Source organism: Callorhinus ursinus, unplaced genomic scaffold (assembly GCF_003265705.2).
Source record: "Callorhinus ursinus isolate GAN/ISIS: 27379988/994484 unplaced genomic scaffold, GSC_fseal_2.0 scaffold9, whole genome shotgun sequence".
Lineage (NCBI taxonomy): Eukaryota > Metazoa > Chordata > Mammalia > Carnivora > Otariidae > Callorhinus > Callorhinus ursinus.
In genome coordinates this window covers 63,814,099-63,840,259 of record NW_027397071.1, presented here as the reverse complement: position 1 = coordinate 63,840,259, position 26,161 = coordinate 63,814,099, and the positions used below count along the sequence as shown (strand labels likewise).

At 35.1% G+C, this 26,161-nt stretch overlaps 1 protein-coding gene across 3 annotated transcripts in view; it reads right to left on the bottom strand.

Annotated features, from left to right (window-relative positions):
• SPATA6 (spermatogenesis associated 6) overlaps nt 1-26,161 on the bottom strand; it is a 140,573-nt gene that overhangs the window by 62,399 nt on the left and 52,013 nt on the right. For all 3 annotated transcript variants that reach the window (XR_003208159.2, XM_025871564.2, XM_025871565.2), the window contains exons 4-8: nt 21,748-21,789; nt 20,591-20,715; nt 13,062-13,142; nt 8,312-8,611; nt 3,954-4,041 (exon numbers count right to left, since the gene is read on the bottom strand). Coding sequence is in view for 2 of the 3 variants with exons in the window: in XM_025871564.2 (XP_025727349.1) it covers nt 3,954-4,041; nt 8,312-8,611; nt 13,062-13,142; nt 20,591-20,715; nt 21,748-21,789 (636 nt within the window). In the remaining variant the exon portion in view is untranslated. The remainder of the gene's footprint in view (nt 1-3,953; nt 4,042-8,311; nt 8,612-13,061; nt 13,143-20,590; nt 20,716-21,747; nt 21,790-26,161) is intronic.

The following is a 26,161-nucleotide window of genomic DNA, read 5'->3' as shown; positions in this document are numbered from 1 at the left end:
GTGGAAATGTAAAATGGTAGAGCCATGTTGGAAAACAGCTGGCAATTTTTTAAAAAGTTAAATATAAACTTACCATATGAACTGGCAATTCCATTCCTAGGTATCCAAAAGAAATAAAAACATGTGTCTATGCAAAGACCTCAGTGCAAATGTTCAAAGTAGCATCATTCATAATGGCCCAAAGTGGAAACAATCCAGGGACTCAAGGTGAGAATACAGATTTACTGCAAATGGGTATGAGGAAACTCTTTTGGATGATAAAAATATTCTAAGAATGGATTGTAGAGATTTTATAACTGTGCAAATTTATTTAAAATACTTCAGTTGTGCACTCAAAATAGGTGAATTTTATGATATATAAATTATAGCTCACTAAAGTTAAAAATGTTTAATAAATAATAGGAAATCAAAAAGGAATTCCTAAAATGACACAGCTCAGCTGCCTACTGCTCTCTGAGATGAGGCACACATTTAAATACAAACAAGATATTTTGCTAATAACTATATATACAATGACTATTTGCTATTTTACTCAGAATAGTAAAATGTTACCATTTATTGTTCTCTATTCAAGTAATGACATATTAGGTTTTGGAATGTAATTTCCAATTTATTTTACTTTACAAACAATAACCACCAAACAAAGAGATTAGCAGAATCTCATAAAAGATTACAATCTTAGGTAGAAATGAAACTCATAAAAGAATCTTCAAAATAAAGGGAATAAGAGAAGTTTCCTCCAAGGGGGAGACAGAATCTAACATCTTTTCATATTCTAAGCAAATAAAAAAGGGGCCAGGATGATGCCCTCAATTTCCTCTTCAAAAACACCAGTGACTGGATAAAGCTTACAAACATTCTTGCAGCACAAGACGTGCCAGATCTCTTCAAAAGGACTGCACAAATTACAGTTAGAATGATATACTATGGAAATTCCAGATAAAGAAAATGTGCGTGAAAAATTTATCTTAAAAAAAATACATCTAAATGGAAATAGAGAAAGTGGGAGGAGAGTGGTGGGAGGGGTTGGGGCAAGAAACGCTGGACCCCAGACCAACCAGGGCTATTCTGGAACTCTCCAACAAGCCACTTAACCTGTCTAGGCCTCTGTCATTTTTCTTGATCAAATACACTTAAATTCATCCTCATGTGATTATTATGATGACTAAAATAGTCAATGGTGGTGAAGTGGTATCCTATAAAAACTTAAGAATTTTTAGGTAGGATAATTTGGCAAGAAAAGGTTTAAGAATTTCCATTAAAGTCACTAATGAAAATTCACTCTAACATAATAAGAGATTCTATCATAAGAAATTCCCATATGTATTTCAATAGCTGATGAGACTCCAAAACATAACCACCAATTGCCAGACAGGAAAAAAAAAGGCAGTCAAAAGAATAGGGACATTAAAAGTAGAGAAATGAGATGAAAAAACTCCTTATAGTAGAAGGGCAAGTAATAAATGTACAAAGAATAACGGAATTTTTAAAAATCACTATTTGGCAAACTTTACAGTAACAAACTTTTTCAAGCAAGAATCATCAATGTATGCTAAAGGGATCAAAGTTGAGGTGACAGGATATAATAGTCTCAAAATATCTCCCCCTTAACCACAAAGGGAAGAGATAGCACCTTTATGATGGAGAAATCTAGCAGACCCCATCTTAATTAATGAGCAAAGGAATATCACCAGTAACAAAGCAGTATCACATGTTTCCTGACATGTTGCACTGAGAGTAACACATCACATCTGTTGTATTCTGGAGGGAAATGAATAATCTAAATTTAATCATGAGGGAAAATCAAACAAGCCCAAACTGAGGGACATTCAACCAAATAACTGGCCTATACTCTCCAAAATTATCAATGTCAAACACAAAGAAAGATTAAGGAACTGATCCATTTTAAAGAAAACTAAAGAGACATGTTAAACTGAAGAGCATGCATGATGTGCAATTTCTTTTGCTATAAAGATATTATGAGGACAAGCAGCAAAATCTGAGTTAGGTTTATAGATTAGTTACTATTATTATATCATTGTCCATTTTCTGCTTTTCATAATTATATCACATAATATCTGCATTAGTCTCCCTGGGCTGCCATAACAAATACCATATAGACTTGGGGGCTTTTACAACAGTTCTGGAGGCTAGAAGTCTGAAATCCAGGTGTCAGGGCAGTCAGGTTCTGGGGAGAGCTCTAGTTCTGGCTTGAAGATGGCTACCTTCTGCCTGTGTCCGCATGAGGCAGAGAGAGAAAGCAAGATTTCTGGTTTCTCTTCTTATAAGGGCACTGATCCTATCATGAAGGCCCCACCCTCCTAACCTTATCTAAACCTACTTACTTTTCCCCATTTCCAAATACTACATTTCAGGTTAGAGCTTCAACATAAGAATCTTGGAGGGACATAATTCTGTCCATAGCAATGTGCTTGTCAAAAAAAAAAAAAAAGTTTATATACAAACATACATACAGAGGTGGAAGTTGCGGGGGGGTAGGGAGGAGATAAAGAGGGAAAACCAAATATTAGTATTTGCGGATTCTGAAAGTTATATGGGGATTCTTTATCCTATTTCAACTTCTCTGTAAGTCTAAAATTATTTCTAAATAAAAAGTTAAAAGAAAAAAAGCAGACCTCACTATTGACCTCTCTGATTGTACCTCTACATAGGTAGCTGACTGTGGCGATCAAAAGTTACTGGAAACTCTAACAGTTCTGCTGGCAAATACATAATAATTATCGAGAGAAATCAGACGCCTCAGTGCATTCTAAAAGCATCTTCCAAAGGAATATCTATATTGAAGTTATTTTCGATTTTCTTGTTCTTAAACCTTTTTTTCCATGTCCATAAATTTCTTCCAAGAGGGGAAACAGAGTATAACATCTGTCCCTAATTTCATATAATCTGCTATTGTGGTTATAAAAGACCTAGTGACTACCACATCTATCTCCCTGCTAATGCTAAAAAAGCAAAATAAATGAGCACAAACTCTGCATGTTCTCAGAGAAGAATGTTTCATTTTCCCATCTAAAAAAGAGTCTATACATGCAGCTCACTACATGTTATGATTGTGTTTTTTTCACTGTCTCATTTTTCTTCTTCTATGCCTTTTTCAGTATGTAGTGAATTAACTTAAAGGCTGATGGGAAATGCTTGCTGAACCGACTAACCAGTGATTATAGATATTAACACTCAAATATCCCTAATCATATAACACTATTTAATCTTCTTTGTAAAAGTCATCTTCAGATTGAACTTAAGAAATAATTTATCTAACCATTAGAACCAGGGCCTATGATGAAAAAAAGATTCTTGTAAACTAAACTTAAAGGACATTATCTTTTCAGAAATCTAAGTATTATTATAATGACAGTGGATCTTAAGGCCTGTGTGCTAGGGCATTTTACATGGTCATACTTACTGTGTTATCTTCATTCTTTAATATATTGATTATCAAAGTAGTTAAAATGACTTGTTCAAGAATGCCCAATTTATAAATAAGTGACAGAGCAAGTATTCAAATATATGTGTAAATGTATGTCCAAAACCCATAACCTTGAACATTTTTTACTGTGGTGTTTCCCAAAGCCTATTCCACAAACTAAGGAGTATATGTTAAAGCAGGAAAATGGTTCCATAGTCCAATAAATTTAGAAATTTTTGAGCAAAACAAAACCAGGTTGTTTTTTTCTTCACTAGAAGGTTATCAGTCTTCAATATGCTACTATGTATTTTGAATCTCAAAGAGGGAGATTAATTTATAGAAGCATAGAAATTCTATTATTTTTAGAGAGTACCTATATGGGTATCTCACAAGTTGTAAAAAGTAGCACTATGCCTTATTATCCAATAACACAGCAAAGAATCTATTTTTGTTCATTGACGCCAAGTGAAAGACTTGACTGTACCAAGGAAACTAAAGTAATGAAGAGAGACAACTTTTAAGTTACCATTGTGCATCCTAGACCATCCATCTCTTTCACAGTCTCTGCCAGAAGATCCAAATAAAACATCAGCCCTGGGACTTGGGGGGTCGACCTAGAAGAAGCAAGATTGAAAGTCAAAAAGAAATTAAATGTTCTTTCAGTCTCATGGCACCTGAAAATCAACTCAAGTACATAGACTGTAGTCATCAGGTTAACACGACAGTGCCTGTGTGGTTCAGGCATGTTCTGAAGCCAGAGCTTAGCTGAGTATTTTGCTGTTCATGTTTAAATAAAATTGAAATTAAACTCCAGAATTTTTTAATTATAAATTTGAGTCTATTTTAAAATTAACAAATTTACAGTTGAAATCTCCATTACCCCATTGCCCAGTTGGCTTTCCATTACAAAACTACAAAAAGAGGAAGCTATTTTGCCACATTTAAAAAGCAAGTTTAGCCATTTGCTACTTAGATAGATGCTGAATTCAAACAGTGTCTTTACTTGGCTATGTTCAGGGCCCAGCACGCTTAGTGCTTTATAGCTTACAGATTGTTGCAGCTAAGCATGTTTTCTAATGAAAAAGAAAAAAGAGTGATATAAACTGTAAAAAAGATAGCTCTATTGATCAACATTAAAAACTTTGTACATAAAAGGACACTATTAAGAGAGTGAAAAGCAAACTATTTAATAAAAAATATACATATTTTCAAATAATTATCTGATAAGGCATTAATATCCAGAATATATAAAGAAACTTCTACAACCCTGAAAAAAACTCCTCAATTAAAAAGTGGGAGAACTTAAATACACATTTCTCCAAAAGATATACAAATGACCAATAAGCACAAGAAAAAATACTCAATATCACTAATTATTAGGGAAATACAAATCAAAATCATAGTGAGAGATACTACTTCATGATGTGAATATAATTACTGCCTCTGAACTATACACTTAAAATGGTTAAAATGGTAAATTTTATATTGTGTATATTTTACCACAATTTAAAAAAATTAAATTTTAAAAAAAGGTGAAAAGACAAGCCATAGAATGAAAAAAAATCTTTACAAATCATACCTGATAAGGATTTAGAATCCTAAATATATAAAACAAACTTACAACTAAATATAAAAAAGTAAAAAAAAAAAACAATTAAAAATGGACAAAGAACTTGAATAGACATTTCTCCAAAGAAAATATACAAATGGCTAAAAGCACATAAAAAGATGTTCAACATCATTATTTATTAGGGAAATGCACATCAAAACTATAATGAGAAAAAAAAGCCATAATGAGAGACCAATCCACACCCTCTAGGATGGCTATAATAAAAAGAAAACAAAACAAAATAGTAAGTGTTAGTGAGAATGTGGATAAAGTGAAACCCTCAAACATTGCTGGAGAGAATGTAAAATGGGACAGTCACTGTGGAAAACAGTTTGACAATTCCTCAACAAGTTAAACACAGACACGCCACATGACCCAGCAATTCCACTCCTAGGTATTAAAGCAATTAGGCATGAAAACAGATACTCAAATGGAAACTTGTGTATGAATGTTCATGGAAGCACTATTCACATAACCAAAAGGTGAAAGCAGCCCAATGTCCATCAACAGATGAATGGACAAACAAAATGTCATATATATCCATACAATGAAATATTATTCAACCATAAAAAGAACCAAGGACTGATACATGCTATAACATGAATGAAACTCAAGAACACTGTGCTAAATGAAAGATGCCAGACAGAAAGGTCTATGTATTGTAGGATTCCACTTAGATGAAAAGGCAGAGTAGGAGAATCCATATAGGAAGCAGATTAGTGGTTGCCAGGGGCTGAAGAAAGGGAAAAATGGTGAGTGAATGCTTAATGAGTATAGGGTTTCATTTCGGATGATTGAAAAAGTACTGGAACTAGATCGTAGTGACAGTTGCACAACATGTACTTACTGCTACTGAAATTATACACTTCAAAATGGCTAAAGTGGTACATTTTATGAGTATTTTACTGCAATAGAAAAAAAAGATCCTATTCTGTATCAAGGTAAAAGAAAATAATTCTATTTACCTTTTCTGGGATGGTTGTGCTAGTTTGTTTGGGAACATTCTAGTTAGTTTCTTGAAACTGCTCCTTACTATGTGAGACTGTTTTTCACACAATGTATGTAAAACTAGAAAGTCTTTTCTAAAGGTATTAACTTTTTACATATGCACGTATGAAATTATTTTTTTGAGAGACGAGGGAGGGAGGGAGGGAGAGAGAAAGAGAGATAGACAGCGTGCACGCAGGAGGAGGGAGGGGCAGAGGAAGAGAGAGATAATCTTAAGCAGACTCCATGCTCAGCATGGAGCCCGATGTGTGGCTCCAACTCACAATGCTGAGCTCATGACTTGAGTCGAAATCAAGAGCCGGATACTTAATCGACTGAGTCACCCAGGAGCCCATGAAATTAAAATTTTGTTTATCAATTTATTAAGTGCTTTTGAAATCATGAATGGCTATGGGGGGAAGAAAAGACATCTCTATGCAAAAACAACTGGAAAAAATCCCATTTCTTATATGATAATGTAAGCAATTTTCTTTTTTTTTTTTTTAAGATTTATGTATTTATTGGAGAGAGAGAGAGAGATCATGGAGGGGAGGGGCAGAGGGAGAGAATCTCATGCAGACTCCCTGCTAAGCCCAGAGCTCAATGTGGGGCTCAATCTCATGATCCTGAGACCACCACCTGAGCCAAAATCAAGAGTCAGACTGAGCCACCCCGGCACCCAAATGTAAGCAATTTTCTAACTGTAGGCTTAGAAGTATGCATTTTTTTCTGTGATCTGGAAAGCTGTAAAGGAAATCTCTTCACTGAAAACATCAAGGCTTACACCTAGCAGTATTAGAATTATTCCACTTTGAACACTAGTGTGAAAAAACAGCAATTTAATGAGCACTTGAAGAGAAATTATTTCCCTCAACAATTTTTTTTTTTGTGGCTAACGCCCACTAACTATTACTGGTTATTTTGCCCATGGGCATTTTAATTAAAATGCTACTATTCCTTCAGATTAGAATTTAATAATATCTTTTCAACTTAATTTGTAACGGCAAGCAGTCATAAAATGAAAGGTTTTCTGAAACTGCCATCCAACCAGCAAGTAAATCTTATCTGGATATGTCCAAACAACAACAAAAAATGTGGCCAGCGCCTATAAACAAATCTATAGAAAAAAAGACAAATGTAATCACAATAATCTCAATAAAATATTACCATTTAAAAGCACCCATTATAAGTTTTCTTTTTACAATAAAAAACCTGTTACCTAAGGTTAAAAGAATAAATGATTTGTAGTCAAAATATAAAAATGGAATGAAATGCTGCTTAATGTAATTACATCTAAAATTAAAAAAATATATATCACACACAAAAAAATCTGAATTTTCAGATGGTGTATTTTCAAAAACCCATTAGATTATCCAAGGAGCATCTTTACATGGTTATATTTACATATTAGAATTTAGAAAAAGATGAATTAGACATTAAAGTCAGAAATAACTTTATAGATAACCCCAAAAGTTGTTTTGCTTCTGTAGGCACTTAAATCTTAACGTTCATTATTACTATTATATGTATTTATTAGTAATTTTTATTAAATTGCAAGCTTTTGTTAAAGAAATACTTTTAGGATAAAAATTCTTTACAAAAATTCAAGAAACTGAGAATTCTAAGAAAGTCCTTTATTAAACATTCTGAAATATTACAGACCCCTAAAATTAGCCAAAGTCTACTTGACTATCACATGAACACAAGCTCTAAGTTTAAACCATATCAAAAGCAGTCTTCTGTTTGGGAAGATTACAGCTATGCTACCCTAAGTTAACTCTCTTCACTTTCAAAGGCCTTCCCATCCTCATCAAATAGTGATTTGCTTCAAAGATCCATTATATAAGGTTTACCCAAGGGACATAATATCAAAGGAAACTTAACTTTCCATTATAATTTTTAAAAAGGCTAGAAAAGGGGGGTCTTCCTTTTCATAAAGAAAAGTTGGTCCTCTTTTAAAATCCTACTCTGCCATTTTAGTACTAATGTCAGTTACATCTAAGTTCAATTTGTAGAGTTATTACACTGTCCAGTGTATAGGAAGAAAGGAAATGGATACTTAAAGGATTTAACATGGTATTCATAATGGAACTTGACCTCTGTCAGGTTTAAAGACTGAAAAAAGAATGTTCTTTTACTCTAATTTTCCATTTTAGATTCCTCAGCTAACAGTTCAGGAAAGAAAATTATTAATAGAAGCCAGAAGTTGAAAGAAGTTTCAGAATAATATTTTAGTGAAAGAACAGATTAGATTGGTTTCAAATGGAAATGTTTAAGAGAACACATACATGTCTAATCACAAATGGAGGTTTATCTGTTTCTTTTTTGAATTCATAGGGTCCCAGATTTAAATGGGCCAGCCGCCGCCTGGTGTCTTCAGATAGCTCACACATGCGTCTTTTTGTGTAGGGAGATGGAGAGTGTGATTTTGAAGAAATTGTAGGCTGTTCGTAGTTTTTTGCATTTATGCAATATTTATTTCTCTCAGGTGACTTGGATTTTTTCTTTTGTGATCTTGATGTTGATGTTCTGCTTTGCAGTCTGCCATGTGATTTTTCAACTGGAGCCGTATGGTAAATAAATTTATCCTAAACATAAAAAATAAAACTTAACATGGGTAGAAGCTATATGTAGAGATATATGTATAGGTATCTATAAATTACAGGTAGAAAAAAACTTTAAAAATTAATTTAAGGCACATATAACCCATCAAAGCCAACTAGTCTTTCCTATCTATGCTAGATAACTCTGTCTAGTAGTTAATAAAGTACCTGGTATTCTTAAGTCTAACAAGTACTTATGAAAATAAAATCCCAATATTTAATCATTGGAAAAATCTAAGAAACAAGGTCAGAAAAATTAGTTTTCAGTGTACTAAAAAATTAACATGAACATTGGTTTATCATTTGTAATTAAGTATTCAAGTAACTGGCTATATAATTTAAGAGGGCTTTTTTTTTTTTTTTAAGAGAGAGAGTATATGAATGGGGTGGGAAGGCAGGGGGAGAGGGATGGAATCTTAAGCAGACTCCACGCTGAGCACAAAGCTCAATGTGGGGCTCAATCTCATGCCCCTGAAATCATAACCCCAGCTGAAATCAAGAGTCGGAGGCTTAACTGACTGAGCCACCCAGCGACCCAAGAGGGCCTTTTTAGTAATGTTACAAATACACATGGCTAATTAGTTGCTTATGAAATCTTTATGGAGAAAATTATTAAAATAAGTTTCATTTATACTGCTAAGATTGAATACGTATATACAATGTGAACATCTGAAAAACAGCTTTATACATATTTTCATGAAATGTATTATTTGGATTATACAAGGTGATTAGGATCTTAAGATCTCTTCCAAACTAAAACTCTATAGGTCAATGACCAACAGCCATATCATCTTAATTCTGGTTCCATATTTTTATAAAAGTAAAAAGACATAAAAGACACACATAAACTTTAATGACTAGTACTCTATTAGTAAAACTGGTTAGCAGTCTAAAATTTTAAAAAACAAATGTTACATTTCTAAAATTTTTTTGCGTTATTAGGATAACATTTTATTTAGTCTCTGCCTTTTGAGTGCCTTAAAGTTTGGATTACAGGTAAATAAGACCTCTTGATTCATTATCTAGAATTAAAAGATTTCTAATATTACAGAAAATGGACAGTTGAGAAACTTTGTCTTCCTAACTTTAATCATTTAAAAAACCTATCAATCCTACCTCCTTCTCTATTTTCTCAACCCCTCCTTCCCTAACTCGCTAAAGGTATCTATTCTAAGTAAATATTAAAACATAAATGTGATATAGAAGGGAAAAGAGTCAAATATTTTTAAAAAGTAGATAAACAGGAAAAAAATATATTTTCCTAATTGGAAAATAAGTCCATGAGTTTCATACAAACCTGCAGCATCAGATTATTTCCTCATCTTTCCTCTACAGCTGTCGATACTCTCCCAGTCCTTCTCCCATGTTGCTCAATGACTTCAACAAGTAATTCAGAACTTCTCTACCATATCACACTTCATCTATCTCTATGACATCACACTGATGCACAGAAGCAGGAATGTTAGCACATGCAAGGGCCTTTGAGGTGTAATAAATGTTCAAGCAGTGAATCTTTCCAAGACTTTGGACTCAGACTTCTCTTTCTCAGCTTTAATTACCTTTTTCCACCTCATCTTAGAGTTTATCATTATGCAGATCCATTTTTTCTCAAACTCTGAAAATCCCTTGCTGACCAAAACTGCTTTTCCTCATTCTACTTCTTTTATTCTCACTGAATCTGCTCCCTGACCTCCTCACTTCCTCAGTCCCTGGACCTCTTTTTTCCCAGACCTTCATACATTTTTAATATCTCTTACCTTCAGACCCAGATGAACCCAACATCATCCATTTCAGCAATGCTGTAAAGTTCCTCCTTACCTACCTCTGATTATACCAAACCTAAAACAACTAACCCTACCTTCTTTCTTCATTACAATTTTTGAATGTTGAATACTATTAGAAGTTATAAACTGTGGAATATGTAGTACAGATACACGCTAACTCTATCCAGTCCTTAATGTATTCTGTTACTGCCCAGGAAAACTTGAAATAGTGGCTGTTACATGCTGTTAACACAATGGCTCCCTCTGGCTAACAGGATACTAGCTTGGGACAAAAAGAGAGACTTGAAAAAGTGCTATTGTCTTTTATTCCTTTTTGGAAACCTTCCTGCCTCCATGTGAATGAGCCAAAATTAGCCTACTAGATGCTGAAAGTCTTGTGGCCACCATCCCAGCTAAAATCAAGCAAATTATCAGAAATATAAAGTCCCTCCCAGACCAAAAACTCAGCCAACTACCCGACATGAATGAAGCCATCATAGATCATTCAGCCCTAGCCTCGCCAGTTCAAAACAAAAGAATCAACCACTCAATCCAGACAACTGTCAAAAAGTTAGTGTTGCTTTTTACAGTGAGCAAAAACTACCCGATCCAGCATACAAATTAATAAAACTACCATTGATATTTAACCATTAATAATAAATTCTACCTTTAGTAGGTAAAAAGAATAAGTAGAAAACTAGTTTTATTTCAGAAAATCACAATAATATACTTAATTTTTTCAATCCATCTAACTGGTGACAAGACATCAATTTGAAAATAATATGCTAAAAGGAATAAAGATCATTATAACTATTTGTAAACTTAAATAATTTTAGAGTTTATTTCACTCATTCTGCTTTTAAAAACCAAAAAGGCTTGTCTTATTCTTATGTTTGAACCTGAAAATGCTGCTTTGTAGATATTAAAATTTTAATTGTAACATTAATATTCACTTTTTAAAAAGCAGATTTATCACATTCTTAAATAAGGTCAAAGAAGATTAAAATTCTGGCTAAAATTTTAATGTGTAAGTGTATACTCTGTTGTGCCTACCAGATAATGTTTTCTATCTTGTATTTTAACTATTGTCTTCTCTCCTAATTATTTAAAAAAAAAAAAACCTTAGGATCAGCCATCAAATTCATTAATTATATGTTACGTGCCAGACACATTGCCTATTCTCTAATTTAATCTTTAAAGCAGCCTTGTGAGGAACTTGAACCCAGATCTGTCTGATTCTGAGGCATATTTTCTTAAACACTGTCTGACACCAAAACCTATCCTATTTTCTTACATCTGTTCAATAAAGAAAAAATGACAAACACTGAAATAGCAAGTTAAAAAAAGAAATGAGTCTTCTCAAAAGTTTACGGAGGAAAACATCAGTTCCTAAAGTCCAATGAAACTAGTGATGAGGGGACAATTTTACATTTACGAAAGACTTTCCACCAAGCTGTACACTTAGAAGGTACTTTTCTGTGCATATGCCATAGTTCATACAAAAAAAAGACTTTTCTACCTACCCACCAGAAGGACATACCCCAATGAGGAGAGAAAAATTTTGTCTGAGTGCAGGTAAAATACTGTTAATAATTTACAAATATACACAGTTTTGCACAACTCAAAACAAGTCAGTAACATCTTTGCATTTGGCAAGCATAGTTTGTTAGATCTCTAATAGCTGCATTTCAGCTTGCATTTCAAAGATAATTAACTATAGCCAAACTGGCACACTACGTATCTTGCTAAACAAAATAAGAATGATCCCCTTGATAATTTTATATAACCACGCTTTACCTTTCTTAGCTTACGTCACTGTTACCCTCCTCAGCAAATTTACTCTGAAACTGAGAACGCAGTAAATTATTAGTACACTCTTTCCACCATAGGTCCAGTTCTGCCTTGTTTGGGTTCTCTGGGCTTTATATGTTACTGGCTCTTCATCACACACTGGTCATTGTTACCTAATCATAATGCAACTGCATATGAGTGATGCCTAGACATTATTAGATTACCTGTGGACAAGGCAGTAAGATGATCCTGGTGACTCAGTAAAAAGTTAGACAAGAATGAAATATTAGGTCCAGATATCTCAGTTTACTAAAGGCAGTTTTTACAAATATAGAAGGTACTGAGGTTGGAGTGTCCAAGCTTCCCTCAGTCTGATAGCATCAGTATGGCCACCAAACTGAGCAAGAGTCGTATAAGAATTAGAGACACTCAAGAAACCATACTCACTAAACACCAATATCCCTGCATGAGAGAGAACCTCTGGTCACATTTGTTAAAAGGTATCCTTTGAACTTTCTGCAGTCACCTGTAACTTCTGTAAGATTTATAGAAGCCTAAGATCTAGTTCTCTGTGGGACTTCTTGATCTCAACATCTTTCTGGCAGGCTGATTGCTTTGCATTAAAAAAAAAAAAAGGCCATGGAGTTACACAATAATAACACTAACATCATGGCGCCATCTATCATGTGTACCAAACTCTTCACTCTCACATTTAAGATGCAACCAAACTGCTAAATAGCTCTGATAAATGTTTTGCTTAAAGATTGACCCCCAAAAGTGAAAAGAGTTGCAGCCAAAATAAAAGAATAATTCTTGCCCAATGCCCATAAATATGAACGAATAAGTTAAACCATTAAACACTTTAAATAAATGAGTTCAACCTGAGTGCGGCACTTCCTTGAACTTATCAGACATTCAGTAATCACTGAAGTTGTAGAAAATTCCAGCTTTGGAGCAATTCCCTGAGGGGAAAAAGGGTATTATTAGATATTTCAATTTTTAAAAAAATATAATTATTAGTGATAAAACTATGACCTGAAGTAACAAACACTTGTCAAGATTTAGCTGTTTTCATTTGTTGGTTTGACCTTCTTATTAAAGATAAAGACAATACAGTGATGCTAAATTTTAGCAAGAAACAGTTTCATTGCTGATGATTCCCTTATAAGTGATATTACCTTTATGTAAAAATTAATACATTTTTTCATTTTCAAGTATTTCCCTGTCAAATTATTCTAAGATTTTTAAACTATGATATAATATTAAAGTCATAAATATATAAAAACACTTAATGGATCTGAGCTCTTCTTACTTTTACAAATTAAGACATACTTAACTACATAATCAAGAAATGCTTTGGAGAGTCTCCTCATGTTAAAAAAAAATTATAGCTTCTAGGTATGCAGTTCTTGAAAACAGAAGAGAGAGAAGTCTCTACCAATACCTCCAACATTTTTTCCCATAATGTATAGGTTATACTCAGATCTATGAATGAACCTGGCTTCTATTTCTCACAACATTTCAAACATCAGCTTGAATACTGTTTTAAGTGGAGACAAATGGTAAAATTCAAAGGAACAGTCATGAAGCACCTGCCAAGATATTTGGAAGCACACAAACTGTATATTCACTAAAGCATTAAAAGGTATTGTGTATGCCCAGTGCAGCTTCATTCTAATATAGCAGAAGTCAGATATTTGTCCTTTACAAACCCAGCCTTTGACATACTAACTTGAGAGTTTCAAACATCATATTACAGAAAAGGTAAATAATGAGTTAGTTGCCTAAGAATTAACTAAATGATTGCTTTTCTGCAAACATAACTTTTATTAATGAAGTCCATTATGCCTCTGTTAGTTATCTATTGCCTCACAGGATATTAGTTAGCAGTTTAAAACAAGAGTAAACACTTATTATCTCAGTTTCTATGGGTCAGGAATCTGGCAGAGGTGGAACTGGGTGGTTCTGGCTTGAAATCTCTGAGGCAACTGAAGTCAAAAGGTTGTTTGGGCTGCTGTCATCTGTAGGTTTGCCTGAGGCAGGAGGATCTGCTTCCTAAGGCTTGTTCACATAGCTGTTGGCTGGAGGTCTCAGTTCTTTTCTAGATTTTAGCAAGAGGACTCAGCTCCTCTATCCCATAAACCTCTCCATAAGACCACTCCAGTGTCCTCATGCCATGGGCAGCTAGTTCTCCCAAAGCAAAGCAAGAAGGAAGCCATAATCGTTTTTATGACCTAGTCTACTAAATCTAACACTGTCACATCTATCACATCCTACTTATTAGAATCCTTGAAGTATAGCCCACACTCAAGGACAAAAAAGTTAGACTTCCTTTTCAGAAGAGGAATATCCCCAAAATTTTGTGGATATATTTTAAAACCACCACAGTCCACCCTCTGACCACAAGTTACACTCCTTTCATGTGTAAACTAAACTCATGCTCTACAAAGAAAAGAAGAAAAGTCTCATCCTTTTACAACTTCAGCTTGAAATCCAGGATGTTGGCATCTAAGTCAAATCCTCATCCAGCCTCCTCGGATGTGGGTTCTTTAAGGACAGTTCCTTTAAGGACAGTTCTTTAAGGCCAGTTCCTCATAGTTAGAAGACTTACAAAACAAAGAGACAAGTTATCTGCCCCACATGTACCCAAAGCACACACATGCAGCAGGTGCAGGATAATCACTCCAGATGTTTTTATTCAAAAAGGGAGTAAACAAGAGTCAAAGGGGCATCACTGGCCCATAGAAATTCTAAAATCCAGCCAAGAAAATGTTAGAAGTTCCTTGATTAGAAGTTTAGTCCTGTTCCTGCCCAGAAATAACTATCCTTTGGGCTCCTCTGGGCTCTTGCTTCCAACCTTTGAATTATCACTCCTTTCCAAGGAGAAGTAGACCATATTTGGAGTGCACAGTGTTCTGAGCATGAGTCCTGTCAACAGAATTTTGGGGGTCCAAAGGCCTTTTCATTTTGTGAGATCTCTCTGCATTTCAGACCAAGCTGGTGGTGTTTCTACCAACATAATGCTTTTAAAAAACATATGGGTTCTCATATGAATCTTACTGAAGTTCACTCCATTAGACGCGAGTTGCACCCTTCTCTACACTCAGCTTCTGCTGAGACTGCCCTTTAGCATCTTTGAAAAACCCGATTGATTAAATTATTTTCTGAGACAACATCTTGGAACTTTCTGAAATTTTAATGAAGGATTTTATAGTTATACCTTTGGTTTCACCATCAGACCACAATTTCCCAAAAGTGCCTGGAATGAGTTTTGCTCAGAAGTCATTCCTTAATTTTAACATTATTTGCCATTGGAAAAGGCTGGGAATCTTCAGAAACAGTAAATTCCAATTCCTTTTTGCTAAACAGCCTTTCCTTTGCTTATCTCACTCCTCTCATATCTTGCTATAAAGCAGCAAGAAAACCAAGCAGACCCTCTAACTCTCTAACCAAAAGTCTTAGACACACCATCCATTTCATTAGATATTTCTCTCTTCCCCCATTACCGCAGGCGACTGTGTGGCTAAACTTTCTGCCATTATATAACAAGGAACCCTTTTATCCCTAATTTCCAAAAGCATTTACCTTATTTTCCTGCAAACACACATCTGAGTTTCTTCAAGACCTTTCAAGCTTTCACAAACATTCTAGCAAAGCTTTCCCAGCTTCTGCCTCCCTATAGAGGTGCTTGAATGTCTTCACACATGGCAGTTGGCTTAGCCCAAAGTGACTGATACAGGAGTGAGAGCAAGGAGGAAGCCACAGTGCATTTAATGACCTGGTCTCCAGTCTAATACTGTCACCGAATCACATTTTATCTGTTAGAGTCACTAAGTATAGTCTGGAGAGTTAGCTCTGCCTTTGGAAGACAGAAGTATCAAATCATCTGTGGACATATTTTATAACTACCATAGCCTGGATTGCAACTTAGCACTTTACCCTTCCCCATATATTGTTGGTCACATAGTAAATACTCAGTGTTTTAGCCATTATTTTCACTGAGCTTTCAAAACCATTATGTATTAGTTGGGGTTCTCTAGGAAAACAGAACATATATATAACTAATATATAATATACTATACTAATATATATATATATATATATATAGAGAGAGAGAGAGAGAGAGACAGAGAGAGAGAGAGAGAGATTTATTTTAAGGAATTGGTTCATGCAATTGTGAGAGTGGCAAGCCCAAAATCCATAGGGCAATCCACAAGCTGGCAACTCAGACAAAAGTTGATACTGCAGTCTTAAGTGTGAAATTTGCAAGCAAGCTAGCAGGCTGGAAACTCAGGAAGTATTTCTGCGTAACAGTTTTGAGGCAGAATTCCTTATTGTTTAGGAAACCTCAGTTTTTGCTCTTCAGGCCTCAACTAATTGGAATGAGATCCACCTACATTGTCAATGGTAATCTCTTATACTTAGAGTCAACTGTTTGTAAATATTAATTACATCTACAAAATACTTTCACAGTAACATCTAGACTACCGTTTGGCCAAACAACTGGGCACCCTAACCTAACCAAGTTGAGGCATAAAATTAATCATCACTCCATCCAAATGTCAGCTCCTCTATGAAGTCTACAAGATGTAATTCATTCATTCAATTCAATCAAGTGGCATTTAAGTACCTACTCCATGCAAAGTACTGTCCTGAGAGTTAAATTCAAAGATGAGAAAGCCACAGATTCTGTTTCTATGGAGTTCAGTCTAAAGGGGGTATTATCATCAGCACTGTCATCACCTCGACAGCCATCACCATATCACTCTCATTTATGGAGTGTTCTCCGTGCCAGGTACTGCTGTAACCATTTACAAGGTGTCATTAATCCACCCAGCAGCCCTCTGATATCTTCATATGATAGTGCTTCGCTCGAGTTTAGTCAGGTAGTCTGTGAGAGTGCCAGGATTTAATCCCAGATGTGCGGAATTCTTGCCACAGCAATGGGTTCAGGAGAATAGCCTAAGACTCAGACAGATATCACAAGAATTCTTTTTTTTTTTTAAGATTTTATTTATTTATTTGACAGAGAGACACACAGCCAGAGAGGGAACACAAGCAGGGGGAGTGGGAGAGGGAGAAGCAGGCTTCCCGTGGAGCAAGGGGCCCGATGTGGGACTTGATCCAAGGACCCTGGGATCACGACCTGAGCCGCAGGCAGACGCTTAACGACAGCCACCCAGGTGCCCCTGTCACAAGAATTCTGAGGAAGGATGCACTGTCATTTGCCAGGGCAACAAACTACTGATGGGAGTGTTTTATCCATTCACATTTAAATACAATAATTGTATGACTGGATTTATAGCTGCCATTTTGCTGTACACTTTATATGTGCCATATCTTTTGATTCTTCCAATCTTTCTAGGAGTCTCACCTATATATATATACATAGCTTGGTAGTCATTCCATGAACCTGTAAGGGTTCCACTCTTTGTTGATTATCTGTACGTGGCTTGGGGAATGCATTCAGAGATAGTCAGGTCTGCAGTTTCTACTGAGTTTCACTTGTTGCTGGGATCTCACAGCCTCGGTCTCTCCTTGCATGTGCCTTGTTTGAGAATCAGCCAGGAATGGGTGGAGAGCTTATCTCAGCCCTTTTACTGCTCCCTTACTTCTGTGAACTTTCTGGCAGACGGGCTACTCACTCTAATTGGAACTGCCACTGGCCTATCAAAGCTGTGGTGTTTCTTTCATCCACTTCCATCTGAATCCAATGAAGCCGCACTATCTGTCCTTATGAGTCTGACACCAATTCCAATGTGTGGGTTTTCCAACACCACCAAGCAATTCTCTGTGACACCAGGTAGGGGTCCTATAATTTAACTCAGTTCTGACACTATCTACCTGGCAACAGCATCAGATCCCAGAGGTTAAGGGATCAGTCCCACAAGACTGCCCAGCCCACTTCAGATGCAATCACAAGACTGGGTTGTTACCTGTGTTCCTGACCAATTGGGTATAATTTGGAGGTCCCCATGACCATCTTCCCTGGTTTAATTAATTGGATAGAGAGGTTCACACAACTCAGGAAAATAGTTTACTGTTTACCAATTTATTATAAAAGAATATGGTAAAGGATACAGATGAATATCCAAATGGAAGAGATTCATGGAGCAAAGTATGTGGGAAGGGACATGGAGCAATGCCCTCCCCAGGGAAACCACTCTCCCAGGAGCTGCCTCCATGAGTCCAGCAACCTAAGAGCTTTCTAAACCCAGGCCCTTTGGGCTTCTATAGAGGTTTCATTACATAGGCATGATTGATTAAATCACTGGCCATTGGTATTTTAATGCAATCTCCAGCCTCATCTATCCTCCCCAGAGGTCAAGGGGCTGAAAGTTCTAACCCTCTAATACCAGGGTTGTTCCTCCTGTTCCTCCTCCAGCCCCCATCCTTAGGTTATATAGGGGCTTTCCAAAAGTCACCTCATTAATATAACAAAAGACACCTTTCTTGCTCCCCATCACTTAGAAAATTCCAAGGATTTTGGGAGCTCTGTGCCAGAACAAGGATAAAGACCAAATATATATTTCTTACTTTAAATCACAGTATCATAGTCTCACTCTCCAAAATTGATTCTGACTCCTCTGGTAGCAGAGCTTCTGATTTTTCTGCCCAGCCCCAGGACTGGTGAAGCTACAATTCTCAGTGGCCTTGCAGGGTATGGAAGCTGTCCCAGGCAAGAAGGCCACATGCTGCCGCCATTTTTATCCAATGTTTTAGCCATTATTTAAGCATAAACACCCTTTTTTTTTTAATTCTAGTTAGTTAACATACAGTGTAATATTAGTTTCAGGTGTATAATATAGTTATTCAACACTTCCTTATAATATCCGAACTTAATCTGTCTTAATTGTCTTAATTGCCAGTTTCTGGTGTCCTGAAATTGTTTTTTGTGACGATTTTGTCCAGTTTTTTATGGAGAGAGGAACTGCCTGTTTTTTATGGAGAGAGGAACTGCCAACCTCCTCACACCACCATTACCAGAAGTCTTACTTTATATATATATATACACACACACACATATATATACACATACATATATATATATCTATGTATTTTTTGCCTTAGTAATCCAACATCTGAATGTATGTAAAAAACCCAAAGTAAATGAAGAAGATACTTATTAATGATCCATACTTTTATGTTTTTATTGCCAATTTGGTATAATACAGCATTTTAAATTACTTTCAAAACACCATAATTTTAAAATCAGATTTTTTTTTCATTGCAGGCTTCCATACATTTGCTGAAACACTCTTTGAAGGTTTTTATAATATAGAAGATGGCTAATGGACACTGATAATATCCCAAAGGAAGTATATTTTCATAGATTTGCTAGTTAGTCAACTTTTACACTTCTAGCAAGCTGAAGTTGCTATTTCCCAGAACAGAGCATATCATAAACCTAGACCCATAGGGAAAAGTATTTAATTTACCATACTAGCTCATATATCACCCCACTTTCCTTACTCATACTATTTTAACATTTTATAAAGGTAGTAAAAAAATGTTTGTCCAAATTATTTCAACCTAGACATCTTTTGCTTTTTTTCTTCTTTGAAATAGCAGGGTCTTCTCTCAGTTTCTCTAAGTGGAAGACATTTTCAGGGATAAATATATTTCTAAATGACCCAACAAAAGTTGAAGGGAGTGGGGGGAAAGGATGGAAGAGTTGGTTGTCACAATGCAGCTTTCACTTTTAGGTATATAAATGTATATTTCCATGACATGAACATACAACAATTAATCTATCCAAACTCCTACTAATGAACATTTAAATTATTTCGATTTTTCACTATTATGAACAATGCTATCAATGAACATCCCTAGGAAGGCTCTTATACCAGAGAGAATACATCTCCATGAAACATACCTAGAGAAAGGCTATGAGAATCTCTGCTTTTACTAGATAACTCTGAATTGTGGTGGTTCCAACTTACATGGCATAGCAGCATGGAAGAGCTTCCAGTTTTTCACACTTCTAATATGGTCATATTTTATTAAATTTTATCAACTTTATGGCTATAAAAATGAAATCATAAGGTTGCTTTAGTTTGGATTTCCCTATATGCTAATGAAATCGAGCACCTTTTCAAATGTTTATTGGTCATTCTTTTGCGAGAACAATAAAAAGAAGAGACAGATAGGGAAGGTGGAGGTGGGAGGCAGAAGGAGAGGAGAAAAATCTGAAGAATATAAGGCAAATTAACACTTGTTAATTCTGGATGAAAGATGGGCTTTGTTCAGATTTCAGTATGTTTAAAATAACATCATAATTTCATAAAAAAATTATGTTTTGAACCAAATTAAACTTTGAATTAGTTCTTCACATTTCAGGTATTAAAGCCTATGTGGTGGTTTTTGACAATGATCCTACATCACAGACTGATTGAGAAAATACACTTACTCGAAGGCCAGAAATCCTCCTCATGGTAACCTGGCGGTTTGAATCATGGTGTCCAGAAATTTGGTTTGGACCCGGGAACATGAAATCTCGTGTATTTTCATCATACGTAGACAAGGTTTCACCCACTATAAGAAAGATATCCTATGATTCAAATTATAACAAAATATTCTATTTAGAAACAATATGATCAAGTACAATATATATAGTGCCTGATGGCTTACTGAAATTTCTGCTTCAGGGTCATTTTTTTTTTCTATGAAAGGAAAATTAAAAGAAAGTTATGTTAAATGGATTCCTTATTCAGAAATGTAGTACATATTACTAATTCTCCCTCCCCTTTTATAGAAGGGAGATATTCATATAAATTTTGTGAGTACCTATGTGTTTCTAGAGAAAAAAAGTCCTTGTAAACATATCAAGTTGGTATGACATTTACAAACCTAAAATGTAATTACCATCTCCATAAATTTTTCCTGTCTTCCATTCTTTTCTAATTGCCATTGTAAGACATTAGGTTACATGTTGGAAAAAAATGTAGACATTTTCTAGAATTTGTGGTTACCCAAATTAAGTACACATGTAATATTCAAAATCTTTTAGATTACTAATTTTTAGTAACATATAGCTCTCCACTTTTCACATAGAATAATTATTTAAGATAGATTTCTCCTATATTCACAGAAGTAAATAACAAAAATCAAGTTATCCTCCATATTTTAATTTTAATTTTACCTACCCCAGAGATGTGTAATGTTTACTAAACAGTTAAGGTTTTATTCCACTCCCCATTCCCAGTAACAGTCAACACACAAAAACAAAGATAATTACCTTATCAATAAAAAAAGTTGTTTGAGAAAAATCACAAAAACTCAAAGTCAATTTTTATGAATGTCACAAAATATGCTAGGATGATAGCATATAATTCTCCACCTTCCTTTATTACTATTTATTCAGTTTTAGAATATGTTCAAATACGATTTATGCCAATTGTTATGTATTTATTATTTTGATCTATTGCTGTTCAATGCATAGTGGACCAATACTAGAAACTCAACTTTGTTCTTAATTTGGGAAGAAGGGGAAAATATGTATTTTTAAAAAGCATTCTTTGACATGGGTTTGCACATCAATTATCTTATCAAAATATAATACAGTACCTGGTGGAACTAGTTGAATCAACTCAAACAATGCTGTATCATCTGAAAGTTTAAAGAAAAATTTCCTTAAACAAATTAACAATAAACAAAAATTAGTTACTTTATCATAAAAGTATCTAAAAGTCAAAGTAATTGCTGGGTATACTACATATATGTTTATATCTTAGTATATTGTATATATTTTTTGGTTGCTATGTCTTTTAGGGCTTTATTAATCAATAGTAGAGATTGTCCCTTCAATCTCTCTGGGGATTTTTTCCGATTTTTTTTAAACTTTATCTTTTTAGAACAGTTTTAGGTTTACAACAAAATTGAGAGGAAAATACAGAGATTTCCCACATATCCCTGTCCTAGCCTCCCTACCATCAACAGCACTCACAGGAATGGCACATTTTTTTTTTCCAAGGATGAACCCCCACAGTCACATAATAATCACCCAAAGTCCATAATTAACCTCGAGGCTCACTCTTGGTGATGTATACTGTCTGGATTTGGAGAAATAAATGCATAATGACATATTCCATCATTATAGTATCATTCATAGTATTTTCACTTCCCTGATTTTCCTCTGTGCTATATCTATTCATCTCTCTCCTCCACTTCAATTTGCTCCGACAAGCAACCACTGATCTTTTTACTGTCCCCATAGCTTTGCCTTTTCCAGAATGTCATATTAGAATCATACAGTATTCAGGTTTTTTGCATTGGCTTCTTTCACTCAGTAACATGCATTGAAGTGTCCTTCATGTTGTTCGTGGCTTGACAGCTCATTTCTTGTAAGTTCTGAATAATATTCATTGTCTGGATGTACCACACCTTATCCATTCACCTACTATGGGCACCTTGGTTGCTTCCAAGTTTTGGTAGTTACAGAGCTGCTCTAAACAACCTTGTGCAGGTTTTTACATGGACATAAGTTTTTAACTCCTTTGGGTAAATACCAAAAAGGGTAGTTGCTGGATTATATGTTAGGAGTGTGCTTAGTTTTGTAATAAACCACTAGTCTCCAAATTGCTGTTCCATTATGAATTCTCACCAGCAATATATAAGAAGAATTCTTTTTGCTCAATACCTCACCAACATTTAGTGCTCTCAGTGTTTTGGATTTTGGCCATTCTAGCAGTGTGGTGGTACCTTGTTTTAATTTGAATTTCCCCAGAGACATATGATGTGGAACATCTTTTCATATGCTTATTTGCCATCTTTATATCTTCTTTGATGAAGTATCTGTTAAGGTCTTTGGCCAATTTAAAAATAATGTTTGTTATTTTATTATTGAGGTTTAAAAGTTCTTTGTATATTTTGGATAAATGTCCTTATTAGTATTTTAAAAATATTTTCTCCCAATATGTGGTTTATCTTCTAATTCTCTTGATACTGTCTTTCACAGAGTAGAATTTTTAACTTTTTTAAAAAAGATTTTATTTATTTATTTGACAGAGAGAGACATAGTGAGAGAGGGAACACAAGCAGGGAGAGCAGGAGAGGGAGAAACAGGCTCCCCACAGAGCAGGGAGCCCGATGTGGGGCTTGATCCCAGGACCCTGGGATCATGACCTGAGCCGAAGGCAGACGCTTAATGACTGAGCCACCCAGGTGCCCTGAATTTTTAATTTAAATGAAGTCCAGCTTGTCAATTATTTCTTTCATGGATGATGTCTTTTGTGTTGTATCTAAAAAGGCATCGTTGTACTCAAGGTCATCTAGGTTTCTTCCTATGTTAGTTTCTAACAGTTTTACGGGTTTTGTATTTACAATTAGGTCTATGATCTATTTTGGGTTAATTTTTGTGAAGGGTGTACGGTCTGTATCTAGATTCATTTTTTCGCATTTGGATGCCTAAGTGTTCCAGCACCATTTTTTGAAAAAACTCTATCTTTGTTCCACTGTATTGCCTTTGCTCCTTTGTCAAAGTCAGTTGATTATATTTATGGGGGTCTATTTCTGGGCTCTCTGTATATCTTTATGAATATAAATTATGTCTTATTTCTTAAGCAGAACTGTGAGGACAGTGGGATATATTATATAATTCCTTATATTTTTAATATGTCTGAAGTATTTTATAATACATTTATAAAAATAAGAATAAAAGATGCACTGTGTCTTGCCTCCCATTCCAGGACCCATGAAAAATGCATAATCTCTTTCCTTCTTTAAATTCTGCCATTATCATTCAAGGGAAGTCTCAATCATTTAACCCAATACCAGTACATCCAATCTATGAAGAAATATTAAATACTTCCTACAGGTTATAATTTGTAATAAGAAAAAAACCCTGATATGGCCCTTTTCCTCAAGAACCTTACACTGCATTGAAAATGTAAACATTAAAGGAAATAAACACACAAATTATAACTACAAACCATAGGTGCAATGAAGGCACTGCAGGTAGTGCTATAAAAGACTATATTAACAGGACCTAATCTAGTCAGGGAGTCAGAGAAGCCTGAGGAAGGCTCTTTAGGATCTGATCTATAGCATGAACAGGTGTAAACTGGGGGGACTGGGGAGGTAGAGTTTTTACACTTGATCTTAGCCAAAAGGCCGAGAAGCGATGGGGAGGTAGAGTTTTTTAAGCAGGAGAAACAGGATGTACAAAGGCTTTAAGCAGAACACAGCAGGGTAATCTGAGAGATTAGGTGTTTGAAAAATAATCCTTCTGCAAAAATCAACTTGAAAAGGTAAACAATGAAAGCATGAGAGACCTAGCAAGATAGGAAAAAATTATGTTTGAAACTCAGTGTAAGAAGGAAACACAGAGAAATAAGCCTGGCATTTGAGGCTGCTTTTCATTTTGGATATCTGACAGTCCTGATAGAGGTAGCTTAGAGGCTGAGAAGCTGAACCTAGCTTTTGATAAATTCAAGTAAAGGACCAAAAATTGGAGTATCGTGGCCTTAGAAAGAGATAGGAGGGGAGGTGTGCTTGTAAGAGACAATGGGCTGATAAACTGGCTAGGCTATAAGACTGGACCTTGAAAAGATAACTACAAGGGTAAAGAGTAAACTAAAAATAGATAGCCAACACTATATACTGAATGTTTGTATTCCCCCCCCAAATTCATATGTTGAATTCCCCCCAATGTGATGTTTGGAGTTGGGGCCTTTGGGAGGTAGGACAAAGCCCTAATGAGATTGGTACCATTATAAAAGAGACCCCCCCCACACACCCCCAAGAGCTTCCTTGCTCCTCCTCTCACCTGAGGACACAGAGAAAAGATGGCTACCTACGAACAGAAAGGCAACCCTCACCAAACACCAAATCTGTTCACCTTGATCTGAGACGTCCCAGCCTCCAAAACTGTAAAGAAATAAACTTTCATAGTTTGTAAGCCACCTAGTCTATGTTACTTTGTTACAGCAACCCAAATGAACTAAGACAGCCAACTAGTAACTAAGGGCTAAATCTGAATCATCCCAAATCCTGTCTGAATTAAGGTGATCCACAATTGCTAATGCCCCTTAAAAATCTGCCAAATTAATCAGAAATCTTTTCTAAAAGAAAATATCATCATCTAAGTTTTCAGATTATTTCAAAAATTTTTACATTCGAAGTCTGACAATCAATGAAAACTGACCAAGTATACAGGAAAAATGAAAATTGGGATTGAAAAACAAGAAAAATAACAGACAACAAAAACAGGTCGACAGAAGATCCAGAAAAATAAGTTATCAGACTGGGACTTAAAATATGCTTAATACGCTCAATAAAATAAAATGCAAGGTTGAGAATGTTAGTAGAGAACTAGAAACTGTTATGAAGAACCAAAGGGAAATTTTTTAACTGGAAAAAAATAACAACAACAACAAGAAACCCATAACAGGTAGATTTATCAGCAGATTATAAATGACCCTGGAAAGATCTACAGAATTAGAAGACAAAAGTAAATATCTTGAGAAAAGCACAGGAAGCCAAAAGGATGCAGAACATAAGAAAGGGGGGAAAAGGATACAGTAAGAGGGTCTAACAATCTGTAATTGGATGTGCAAAAGGAAAGAAGAGAAAGGGACAAAAGCAATATTTGAAAGGTTAATGCCTGAGAATTTATTTGAAGAAAGATATCAAGATACAAACACCAAGCAGAATATATGTTAAAATATACATACACATACATATACACATATATACAGGGTTGGGCACATTAAAGCAAAACTACAGGAAAAAAAGACGAAAGGGAAGATATTAAAAGAAGCCAGTGGAAAATGACAGAATATCTTTAACGAAATAACAATAAAACTGACAGAGGATTTCTCAACAAAAACTTAGGGAATGAAAAGACAATGGGATAGTATTTTCTAAGGGCTAGGAGGCAATAATTCCAAGTTCAGCAAAACTACCCTTCAAAAATTAAGATAAAGATATTTTCAAATAAATAAAAATCAAGATAATCCATCACCAAAAGACCACTGAGAAA